Source organism: Lissotriton vulgaris, chromosome 12 (assembly GCF_964263255.1).
Source record: "Lissotriton vulgaris chromosome 12, aLisVul1.2, whole genome shotgun sequence".
NCBI lineage: Eukaryota > Metazoa > Chordata > Amphibia > Caudata > Salamandridae > Lissotriton > Lissotriton vulgaris.
Window position 1 is genome coordinate 749,306,221 of NC_141700.1, and position 13,360 is coordinate 749,319,580.

The window sequence follows — 13,360 nt, forward strand, 5'->3', positions numbered from 1 at the left end:
CAGTGAGGACCATTTTGCTCATTCCTCTTCCTAATTAGAAGCAAGCATCATACATTAGAATTTCAGCCTGTTTCAAGAGAAGTGAGTGACTTCCTGTATTGCATTGTACACCTTTACTAGTTTTTAAACACGGCTGGCATCTCGCCTGCTACTTTGACTTGTAGCGCACAGCTGATTGCAAGCTGTCGCGCTTGCTCCTCTCTCCCAAAGCGGCCGCCATCAGAGCAGGCGTGCGCGTTGACCACGCCCCCGTTGAGGCCACGCCCCCTCCTCTGACTACATAACCGCCGACTAATAGCGGTTGACAGACAAATCCTTCCCAGTCCTGAGGCGGAAGCCGGGAGCTGGCGGTACTCATAACTATTGCTCAAAATCACTTTTAAAATTGCATTTCTCTTGTGTGGTGTCACTTACTGTGTTTTTAAACACGGCCGGCATCTCGCCTGCTACTTTGATTTGTAGCGCACAGCTGATTGCAAGCTGTCGCGCTTGCTCCTCTCTCCCAAAGCGGCCGCCATCAGAGCAGGCGGGCGCGCTGACCACGCCCCCATTGAGGCCACACCCCCTCCTCTGACTACATAACCGCCGACTAATAGCGGTTGACAGACAAATCCTTCCCAGTCCTGTGGCGGAAGCCAGGAGCTGGCGGTACTCATAACTATTGCTCAAAATCACTTTTAAAATTGCATTTCTCTTGTGTGGTGTCACTTACTGTGTTTTTAAACACGGCTGGCATCTCGCCTGCTACTTTGACTTGTAGCGCACAGCTGATTGCAAGCTGTCGCGCTTGCTCCTCTCTCCCAAAGCGGCCGCCATCAGAGCAGGCGTGCGCGCTGACCACGCCCCCGTTGAGGCCACGCCCCCTCCTCTGACTACATAACCGCCGACTAATAGCGGTTGACAGACAAATCCTTCCCAGTCCTGAGGCGGAAGCCGGGAGCTGGCGGTACTCATAACTATTGCTCAAAATCACTTTTAAAATTGCATTTCTCTTGTGTGGTGTCACTTACTGTGTTTTTAAACACGGCTGGCATCTCGCCTGCTACTTTGACTTGTAGCGCACAGCTGATTGCAAGCTGTCGCGCTTGCTCCTCTCTCCCAAAGCGGCCGCCATCAGAGCAGGCGTGCGCGCTGACCACGCCCCCGTTGAGGCCACACCCCCTTTTCCTCTGGATAAATGTGCACGTACAGGAAGCGCAGCGGACGAGCGCAGCGGGAGCGCCGTTTGCGCGCCGAAGGCGCGCCTAAGGCAAGCCCGTCTGCGCTCGTCATCGTCAAGACATCGCCTCTCGCCAGTCCCCCTGCACAAAAACCCCAGCTTAGAGTCTGCTATGACAGAGAACATCTCCTCGCACTAAATACCAGCACCAGATGCGACAAGCTTGGAGGCTGTCTCGGACAAACAGCACTTCACTGTGAGTCCTGTAAATTTACTACATCTAAGCCTACCCTATCCAGCTGTATAGCGGCGACACCTAAGCTTTCTCCCCTTCGGGTTCTCCAACTGAATGTCAGATCTCTCGCGAAACATCATGCGGAAGTCCATACTCTTATAACGGACGAAAACCCAGACATTCTGTTTCTATGCGAAACCTGGCTCCATGATGACCAGACTAGCATCCTGAACCTTACGCTGCCCAATCGTTTCTCCATAAAACTGGTTAACAGAGACTCTAGGAGCGGGGGAATAGCTGCTATATACCGAACTACATATAACTGCTCCTTCACGAAAGAAGATATTTGGGGTTGCGAATGCGCACGATTCAAGATCTCCAATTGCCCTCAATTCACCCTCTCTGGGCTTTACATCTACCGGCCACCAGGTCCCTCTGCCAGATTTATTGATGAACTCCTAGAAATATCTCACACCCTGGCAGTCTCTTCCCCCAACTTCACCATACTGGGTGATCTTAATCTCCATTTTGATTCCGTTACTGAACCCACCATCAAAAGCTTGTTGGCCGACCTCACGGCCCTGCAGCTAAACTCCCTGGTCCACTCCCCCACCCACACTGCTGGGCACATACTAGACCCTATTTTTACTAACATGCTGGAAGCTACGGCTGATCCCCCTGAACCCATGGGTTGGACCGACCATTTCCTCGTCAAACGTATTATTACGGCAAAAAAAACGCCTGCTAAAGTTGCGGCGAACCCCTGCCACAAACGGCCATGGCACAAACTCTCTTCTGAAGACCTTATTAAAAACCTAGGAGAATTCCACCCCCCTGACGAGAACAGAGACATTAATACAGCCTATGCTGCTTTTCACGACTGGATCGTTACAGGGCTTGACGCCTTAATTCCGGCTAAGTAGACCAAAACTCGCAGTTCCCCCACCAACCCATGGTATAATGAAACACTCAAAACCTTGCGGAAGGAATGCAAGAAAGCCGAACGCGGTTGGAGGAAAAACTATTTAGATAGCGACAAAGTCCTCTACCTATCAAAACTACGCACGTATCACAAGGCGATTCGTACCACCCGAGCCTCCTTTTATGCAAAGGAAATTAAACTAAGCTCCAACCCCACTAAAACGATCTTTAAATTAGTTCAAAGCCTCCAAAATGTCTCCAACCCAGTCTCCTGCATTACTTCATCGAAGCAGTGCGAAGACCTTGCCACCTTTTTCATCGAAAAAGTGAGGAAGATCTATATTTCCTTTCCTCAAGATGAGCCTGTGCCCATCAACACTCCCAACTCTGCGGTTGATATGTCGAAACTGTCTAGAGTACCCGACATATCCCTCGACGACCTTGCTAAACTGTGCAGACAGGTTAAGTCTGGTTCCCCCACAGACCCCATGAGACCTACTAAATTCCTGGACTCACTTGATTTCTTTCTTCCCTCGCTTGCTAGCCTACTCAATCTTTCTTTTTCCTCAGCTGTGGTACCCGCCTGTTGGAAATCAGCATGGGTTTCCCCTATTATTAAAAAAACCCACATTAGATCCCACAAAGCCAGAAAACTTCAGACCCATCTCGCTGCTCCCTTGGACGTCTAAACTGGCTGAAGCCCATGTAAACAAAGTGCTATCCCATCACATGCTGCAAAACCACGTCCTGTACCCTTCCCAAAATGGCTTCAGGCCAGGTCACAGCACCGAGTCGGCCCTACTGACCACCACTGAACACCTTCGGGGTGTCCTGGACGCTGGTCAAAGTGCCGCGCTGATCCTGCTGGATCTCAGCGTGGCCTTTGACACGGTCTCACACAATATCCTGCTGAAACGACTTGAGGCCATAGGGATCGATGAACTTGCCCTTGAATGGTTCCGGTCCTTTTTAAAGGACAGGTCCTTTCAAGTTTCAGCCCCACCATACATCTCCCAACCCCATTCCATCGAACAGGGAGTTCCCCAGGGCTCGGCGCTAAGCCCATCCCTTTTCAATCTGTACGTCCAGCCTCTTGCAGTAGTGGCAAAAGAGTGGGACCTTACCCTGGTGTCGTACGCCGACGACACACAGCTGGTCATCACACTCTCTGAAGGCCCTTCAACTTCGGCTACTAATTTCAGGGATGGCCTAGCGGCAGTTGCACAGTGGATGACGCGCAACTGCCTTCAGCTGAACGCCGGGAAAACGGAGGTGCTTCTCCTTGGCAAAACCCCCAGCCACTGGAGCGATCATTGGTGGCCCTTTTTGCTTGGCCCCACCCCCGTGCCAAAAAATGTGGTGAAGAACCTAGGTGTCTGGCTGAACTCCTCACTCAACTTTCAGTCCCACACAAAGAAAGTGGCAGCTACGTGTGTGGGTCTATTGAGGAGTCTTAGCCCGATACTCGGTTTCTTCGACTCCAGAACCCGCCAACTTATCATTCAATCCATGATCCTTGCCCGGCTGGACTATGCCAATGTTCTATTCTTAGGGGCAAATAAAGCAGAACTAGCACGGCTGCAACGTATTCAGAACTCGGCCGCCAGAGCTGTGGTTGGCCTTCCACGCAGGTGCTCTGCCAGAGCCACCATCCGTAATCTGCACTGGCTGCCAATTGAATCCCGAATTCATTTCAAAACCCTTACCACTGCATTCAAAATTCTTAACTCAGACGGCCCTGAACTCCTACGCCCGCTCCTTGTACCCTACACTCCCCAGCGCACCCTGCGCTCACTGGGACAACACCTTGTGACGGTCCCCCGAACTAGGCTCTGTAGAATGGGCGGCCGTTCCTTCAAAGTCTTAGGGGCAAGACTCTGGAACTCCCTGCCTCTTCATATCCGCACCCTAACCAACTTGACTGCCTTTCGAAAGGAACTCAAAACTCACCTCTTTTCCGTCATCTAGTCTTCTGTTGGTTATCCCCCCCACCCCTCAGGTACTGGTTAAGTCAGCGCCGGGACGCTCCGTTGCTGGGGCAGCTGTTTGCGCTTTAACAAAGGGTTAACATAACATAACATAACTAGCATCCTCTGGCCATCTCTTGCAAAGGTTTGGTCTCTGACCATTAAAATGTACATCCCTTCTCCCCTTTTCTCCATTCTACAGCTTCTCCACTATATGAAAACTCTTGGTTTGCAGAAAAGAGATGGTGTGGAGATGGTCTTTGATGCTCATGGGAATCCCCCAGCTCTGTATGACATTGTGAACTGGCAGAGAGGTCCAGGAGGCTCCCTGCGACATGTGAAGGTTGGGAGCTATAATGCCAGCGCCCCTCCAGAAAAGATCTTCATTATCAGCAACAGTGATGTCCATTGGTACAACGGGATGTCACAGGTATAAGATGTACTTATGAGAACCAGTTTTTGACTTGCACTGTGTATCCTATACTTATTGTCAGTCATGTTCAGCCACGTCCTGACTTTTTATCGTCTTTCAATGTATTCACCGTTTTTTTAAAAAGAAAATGTGTTTTGAAAAAATGTGACCTTTTCTCGACAAGGTTCGATTTATTTTTGTGCTTTTACAAGATGAATTAAATTTGTATCAGCCTTCTCTTCACAAGAATGTGAGCTACATTGAGAGTCAGATTCTGCACATTTCTACATCCTTACTGCAGCATAGTTGAACTTCGATAAATCTCACCCATGCAGTCACCATAACATAAATAACAATACAGAATAATGCAAGCAGTAAAGAAATGCTCATGCATGCAATTTTTTAATAATCTTATCCTGTGAAAAATACAATTAAAAGCAAATAATGCAGGTCCAAACATTTACAGTTAAAATAAAGTACAGCTTCCAATTTATTATTTGTGAATATTTTTACTTTTATAATAAATAATCGCTCTCTAAGTTGTACAGTATCCTTTTTATTCTAAAATACATAAATAAATGGTCACTTCAGATGAAGGGAAGGTTCAGTCATTGGTTCTTTAAATGAGGAAAAATTTGTATTTTTCAGTGCATACATTTCAAGGCCTTTATGTTGTTTCCTGAATTTTGAACCAAAGCTTTATATAGGTTCAATGCCGTTTGTCTTTCAATTAAACTGTATATCTAAATCGCATTTCCAGTTAGTTAAATAAACTTGTATCAGGTTCCATTCTCTGTATAATTTCAGACACTATGGGGCCTATTGCAATGTTGGTCGAAAGGCCTCCAACTGACACCGTCTCAGACTTGGGACGGACCGACAGGCATTTGGCAGTTCCGACTGTCTGATAATGATGCGACCAACCACTGTTCGGGTGGATTCTCATTGTTCTCTATAGGAGCTTGTGTTACAGACATAAACTGTCCATAACTCAGGCTGCTATGGAGAAATGGAGGGTGTATGTAAAACCCTGCACCTTGTCGAAGACACCCCAAGGTGCCAGCCACACAATGCAGGGTTTTATAGGGAGTACCTTAGGTACCCCCTCGGCCACTAACCATCGCCCACATGGGTGGGCCCCCAAAGTCACTCTTTGACTGCCTTTCAGTGTCGGAAAGGCTGGCACAGAAAGACTGACGGAATCTGATATCGTAATCCTGACAGCGGAAATGCCACCCATAGGAGGTTACAGAGCAGTTCCGACTGGCTGGTAGACTTCGAGAGACGGTCGGAACCGAGTCGGAATGACTGGCTGGTTTACATTCCAACTGCTGGCATTTTAATCGGGGGGTCGGACCTCAACTGACCGAGTCGGTCGGAAGGCTTCCGACAGCTGTCTGAAAGCTTCCGACTGGAAGTTGGGGGCTTTCCAACCGCCATCATAATTGTCCCCTAAATATTAAATTCTGTGTGAGCCTTGTAAATAATGTCTTTCAGACGATTTATATATCTCCCTAAATAAAGTGATGTTTTTACTATGCAGGCATAAATTTAATATTTAGCATTCTGTTATTAAACCATAATAACAATTTATTTTAAAAGTATTAATAAAGATATTTTGGAAATCGTGGTTCCTTTAACTTTGAAGTTTGAATTTTCCGACCACGCTGTGAATACTTGGCCTTTGTTCAACATGGGATGACAACTACAACCTGAAAACCCTTCAATTTCATTATGGTAAACAATCTCTTGACATAGGAGGGTCCTTGATCGACTCTTCTATGTGTCTCTCCATCACACCTTCAATGCACACCTGGGACCATACTACAAAAGTTCCCCAGGGGCACAATGGGTGTTTTCGTCCCCTTTGTGCACTCGAGGGGGCTCATTGGCAATATAGAAGGGGCTGCAGACACCTGTCATTCCCTTCTGTGATACAGATAGCTCTGGTGCACAAGTTGCGCCAGTGCGATCCAAGATGGCCTTTCCTCATTTGCATGGCGGTATGACCCCATGCAAATGAGGGCATCTCTTAACCTCTGTGCTCATGACATATTGTTGACGGGAATGCACAGGTACAGAAACTGTCAGGAGGTGCCCCCTGATGGCAGCCCTCTGGAGGGGGTCAACTATGTCCTAAGAACCCCCGAGACATACCCTTACAGGTGGGTTGAGTTACTCACTGCCCCAGCCTGCAAGGAGATCTCTCTCCCCTCTTGGATGCCACCTACGCAGTAAAACACAGAGTGGCTTTGAAGCAGTCGCTCTGTATCTGTATTTTCCTTGAATGTGTTGTCCCCAATGCAGAACGAGTTGGTGGCTGCCCTCAGGGGAGACCATTCAACCTAATGGGGTGCACTTTCCCTGTTTGTGCATGGTTTACCAGTTTGAAGGTGCACCATGGTACAAACAGGGAAAGTGCAACCTATCCGTTGTAGGGCCCCAGGAGCCGCAGCTATGCAAAATAGGGCCCCTGGAACCATATTGCAGATGTGCCCCAGGGGTGCAACAGGTGTTTGTACCTGCTTTGTGCGCTCCCAGGAAAAATTGGCACTACAGAGTGGCCCGCAAAACCTTGTGCAGTCCCTCCTGTAATACAGATAGTGCTGGTGCATATGTCGTGTCAGTGCTATCATTAGAGAATGTTCCCGGATTTACATGGTGTTGTGGCCCCATGCAAATGAGGTAACCTATTTGCCTTTGCACCAATGCTTTATTACTGATGTGAGCGCAGAGGCAAACATGCCTTAGGAGGTGCACCTCCCAAAGGCAGCCCTCTAGAGGAATGAATAGGGGTGCATGGATCCCCCAGAGATCCCCCTGCTGGCTGGTGCCATCACTCACTTCACCCACTTGCAAGGGTATCTAATCCCTCTTAAATGTGCAGGCCGGTTGCCGCTTGCACAAAGAAAAAAGGAGCAGCTTTTAAACAGTTGCTCCGTATTTCCCTTGAATGCATTGTCTTCGGAGCAGCCCGTGTTTGCAGCTAACCTGAGGGCATTGCATTCAACATAATAGGGCACACTTTCACTGCTTGAAACCAGTGCACCTCCTCATTGGTGCGCATTGTCGCAAACAAGACAAGTGCGCCCTATCTGTAATAGTATTTATAAGGACAAGGGAACCCAAAGGCAATGAACTAAGGACCTTGGGCAGAGTATTTGTTACTAAAGACAGAGATCCATAGAAACGAAAATTGGTAATCAAATTAACATATACTAAATAGTCAGTATGCTCTTTGTCCAGCCGGAAAGAGTTTATTTAATAAATTTAGGAGATAACAAAATTAGTATCAATAAGTGGGCACAACATGTGACCCACACAAACAGGAAAAACAAAACAACAATAGGAAAAGGAAAATTCAGGCAAAAAGAGGAAGAGTCTGTTTCCTAGTAGTCAGTAGACAGACTTGATTGCTTCTAAGTACCATTGAAAATCACAATCAGAATTCTTATGACATATGGTACATTGTTGTCGGCGTTTCGATCCCCTAACTGGGATGTATGGGACCATCATCAGGACAGTAGTATTAAAGCATGCCTGTCTTGAATATATGTGAATCCGTTAGAGCGGGTTGCACTCCAAGGGTGTAATTAAGTTTCAAACGTTCCTGTCTGAAGCGTGGGAGCGGTATCCCAAATGCAATTTGGTAGGTGTACGCTAGTTGCTAATCCAGAATTTTAATGGTAAAAAAGCCGTAGCTTATAGCGAGATAGGGCTGAATCGAGCAGATACTCGTGGAGGGAGCCGGTCGGCGTCCTACAGCGGTGACCCACACTGTTTGTGTGGGTCAGAGGTTGTGCCCACTTATTGACGCTATCTGTAATAGAGCCGTTGATTACTCAGCCACGTTGGCAATGGCGAACTACAAGAATCCTATGTCACGCTTATATTGTATCTGCACCACAGACCTGGACTAAACTGCAGTCTCACAATTGCAATTTATTCAATTAAGTAGGACTACAGACTAACACAAACAATCCTTTCAACAGTTTTTCATGTGGGATTTCCCCCTATATGAGTGGTACTGCACTGCTTAATAGCTTTTTAAATTATTGTTATTTTAGGGTTTATGTTTAGAGCATCATTTCCTGTAGCTTGAACATTGTCTCTTGCATGCGCCATCATAGTTTTTAATCTTCTTTCCCTTCCTGCAGTTGATTTCACCTGGGTGGTGCAGTACCCAGGTGTCTACATTTTGGCGGCAGTGCAATTAGCACATTGTGATCTATCTATATTGCTGATACTGGAGAAGGCACAACATTGATATTTTTAGTGAATATGTAGTCTCAATTTTCCACATTGCGCTTGTGACCTCCAATTACATTATATTGTTTGTGATTTCTTACTTTAATGAATTTAATAATAGTACAATTCACAAATAAATATAAATCTAGTTCTAACTCAAACAGTTCTCTGTCATACACATTTAGCTTCTCCTTTGCAGGCACATAACTAGTCCCTTGTCCTACAGGGAGTGTCAGTCACACCAGGCTCTTCCCATGTGCAATGCAGAGTCCTCTTGTCCCTTAACAATGATAATGTTTCTTCCTTCATGGACACCCCTATCATAGCACTAAAGAGCTCAAAGGAGCACTGCATTCTAGTTGGCACATGCACGTTGGAAAGACCTGACCTCCAGAGATGTTCCTGTCTACCTCTATGTGTCATACCTGTACACATTTATTGTCTACATTTTCATAATGTGAGTCGCACATGGGAGTGGCTATCAACAGGGCAACTGGTTCATTTATGGTTTTTCTCTTGCAGTTTTACATACCACAAACTGGACCCGAGGATATTGGCGCACTTGACATAAGCACCAGATACATTGCAGAAGGACACATTAATTTTAGTTTCTTTAGGCATAGGGAAATTACATGATCTGCCCAAATCCACAGAATATTGACTTAAGACTTAAACTTGGGGGCATATGTATAAGGGAGGTGGCGGAGTGAGGCGTTACCCTTCCTGGCTCAACGCCTCACTCCGCCACTTCAGAAACGCAGGGCTGCACCACAAGTACAAGAATATGGTACAGCCCTGCATTTCCCCCTGCGCTGGCGCTCAACTTAGCAGCCTAGCACCAACGCAGGCACCCTTGCACCATAGTCCAAGGGTGTCTTTGTGCAGGGGAAGATTATTTATGTACAGGAAGATCCCCCTTAATGCACACAGACTATCTAACTTCTATGTGTGCTGCTTAATGCAACACACACAGAAGTTGCAAAACAGCGTTTAAAAAAAAACATGTGCAGGAAAGGGGTACCTTCCAGTACATAAACAATCATTGGCATTTTGCTGTTTTCACGTGTGATGCACAATGCAGCACACATGAAAACACCACAAACATGGAGAATTGAAACATTTCTCCTCATTGTACCAGGGTAATTCAAGGTTTTCCCTGGTTTTAATTCTGGTGCTGTTTCCTATTTATGCCTCCCTTGTAAATAGGAGGCAGCGTCAGAATCAATAGGTGTTGCGGTGGAACGCCCACAGCAACACCCATTGCCTTTCCTTTTTCAGTGCTTTAACGCTGCCTTGTAAATAAGGGTAAGCCTCTATCGCCATCATAACATCATTGAAAGTGGCGTGATGGTGATAGGGGCTTGTAAATATGCCCCTTGGCTCCCTGGTTCCAAAGTAGGCAGCTCTGCCCACTACGCCATGTCCTCCCCCTTATCTGATCCAACCATAAGGAAGGGGGGACTTTTTAATTGCTTTCTCCAAAATCTATGCTATCCTTCCTCTGCCACTGATCAACTGGTAAACATGGGCCACCCTTTGATCCAGGATGAGACTGTTTAGAGCCAGGAGAGTCATGCATGACTTCCACAATCCAAAAGTTGAGGCATTGACTTACTTTAAAAAACAATTCAGTCCTCGCACTCTCTCTCATTTTCTAAAACCAAAAGATAGGGCAGTTTTTAACACCAGAAGGAGAAAAATTATGGTGGTTCATTCGAAAAATCTTATCCCACCAGACACTGTCATTGCATCAACGTCTATCTGGCCTCATACAAATTCCCTTTCAACTGTTTTGTCATCTCTTTCATCAACAGCATTACGTTATCTTTTTACAGAACTAATGCCACTTCTGCAAAAATCGTTGTGACTTAAACACCTCCTCTACCTGGACCCTCAATAGTAGTCACTTATCCTTATATTCTCCATTATAAGACACATTTCCGTCTTATCTTCAGGCCATCTATTCCCGAGATATCCAACCTTTTCTATAATAAGACCTACTTCTGTTCAATTAAAATCATCCTTTGCTACTGGGAGGGCGGGATTTTTGATCTCTAGTTTACCACTCCAGATCTAAACCCCGTTCAGGTCGACTGAATCTTTATTGCCTGTCATTGAGGAAAGAAAGTGCATCCAATACCAGGTTAGTTTGACTAATAATGGGCTTGACTCTGAAAAACCACATACTACTTCTAAGTTTCAAAGGTTTATTATAGAGTCACGGATAACTGCAAATACAGGCATCTCAAAACGAGATTCAAAAGATATAGAGGCACTAATACAAACATATGTTCTCTAAAGATTCTTAGGAGACCAAAGAATATCACTATAATTAATTCCAAAATCATCAGGGTTGCAATGATAGACACAAATTGTAATCTATCCGTCATTTACAAAGGAAGGAAGGAATCAGGTTAGGCTGTCCCTACTCTGTACTGGATGGTATCCCTACTTAACAAAGTCCCAACCTATCAAAGGTGTCAGCTGTGAATGACTTCCTAAGAAGTTCACCCACTCTTAGTCTTAGGTGAAAACCTATGATCTCCAGTCATGACCCCTCTCTGCCTACCCATCCGCTCTCTGAAAGGTCCCAAGGCATCTGCTCTAACTCCACCCAGGGGTGCTGTCCCTAATACAAAATCATAATTACAGTTGAAACGCCCCTCAAGAGACGCCCCTCACGTGGTGTCGGTTCTGGCTTTTTCCATGATGATCTTCCTTTGGGCCTCGTGTTTAACGTTGACCTTGCTTCCCAGGCTTCTTCTCCAGCTCGCTGATACCCCCTAAACATTCCTGAATCCTCCTCCATGTCTGTACCAGTCTCTTCAAACAGAGCTCTATTCATCAGACTTTTGATTGGAACCCCCCTCGCACCTGCAGACAGACATCCGCAACTTGGATCCCATTTCTCATCGACTTCTAAAAGAAGTTTGCAACTTATTTCTCGACACAACTCGTCATGTACCAGCACGTGCAAATTAGAAAAACCTTTTTCTCTCTTCAGGCCTACAACCCTTCTTGCAGAGGTTCTATTCTCTTCAAATCCTTTCGAGAACTAAAATAACATGTTAACACCTTATTCTTTAATTATGAGAAACACTTCTATGGAATATAAATCTAACGAATAAACAGAATTACTAAATAACATAGTGCAGTCCATGTCATGTGTAAGCGTACATTTCCAATCTTCTTTGCCCTGGCCATGAGGCCTGTTCCATTCTATGCTTTGCAGCATGGCATTCCTCCTTTCGCAGCTACATAACATGGATCCTGATTAATCACGTCTAATATTTCTAAGCATTTCCACACATTTCTATTATAGCCCATACTCTATAGGGGCTTTCTATCTCTACTAAAACACTCTTGAGTAAGTACGGATACATTTTCTCATTTCTCAAGTTACATTAGCTAACTTTACACCATGGGCTTGTACATATGGCGTATACGTACGTTTCATTCAAATTGCGCTCGCTCAGTTCCCCCCTTTGATGACCTCTAGGGGTCATCACTAGTACATCAATTTGAATGTTTCATACAGAACTTGTTGCAAGGCTCCCTCGTTTCAGCATTTCTAAAGCCCTCAGACTCCTGTACTGATTGTCCTGCATTGCAGCTAATCTCCGTTCCTGTTATCTCCTGGATCTCTCCAACCTATTTGATCTGTACCATTGGTACGACCTCACCAATCCCCACAATATGATCACACAGATCACTATTATGATGATAGGTTTCAGTATATACCATACAAAGCTCTTCCCTATGTTGGCGAACCAACCTCCAACTTCAGCCATTCCATGACCCACTTTTTCCCAAACATTTACTTTAGTTAGGTCTTCGATCTCTTTGTGGATGTTAGTTATGTTCATAATGACTTTCTCAAGGGGTTTTGAATTGTCTAGAATGTAAGTACAGCATTCCTGGACCCTCAAAGCCTTACAGACTCCGCCTTCCTTGGCTAGCAGGACGTCTAACGCAAGACGGTTCTGAAGCACCATGGCCCTTATCGACTGCATCTCTCCTTCCACCAGCATTAAGGATCTAGCAGTACTGGCAGACAATCTGTCTACGACTGTTGCCAGTCTCCTAATTTTGACATCATTGAGGATCAGTCCTAAAATAGGAAATGCAGCGCCAAATACATCTCCAACTATTTCTGCATCCCCTAGGTCTCTTCTTCCTCTTGGTGAGACCTTGCCCTCTATGATCTCTAAGTCTTGGGCATGATATATTTTGGGGAAGACAATTGCCAAATAACATGATCCGTACCAGTTATCAGGTAGTCTCACGTAGGCATTTCTTCCACATACAAAATATATATTTGGAATCACTTGCATTCCTTTCAAGAAGTCCTTTGTGTAATATTCTAATCTAAACGCATGTTCACAACTGACCTCCCCTACGAATACGTTTTCGTAGTA

At 45.7% G+C, this 13,360-nt stretch overlaps 1 protein-coding gene across 1 annotated transcript in view; it reads left to right on the top strand.

The window, feature by feature from the left end:
- LOC147678572 (extracellular calcium-sensing receptor-like) overlaps positions 1–13,360 on the top strand; it is a 69,599-nt gene that overhangs the window by 14,742 nt on the left and 41,497 nt on the right. The window contains exon 4 of the mRNA XM_086945700.1: positions 4,485–4,712. Coding sequence (XP_086801826.1) covers positions 4,485–4,712 — 228 coding nt within the window. The remainder of the gene's footprint in view (positions 1–4,484; positions 4,713–13,360) is intronic.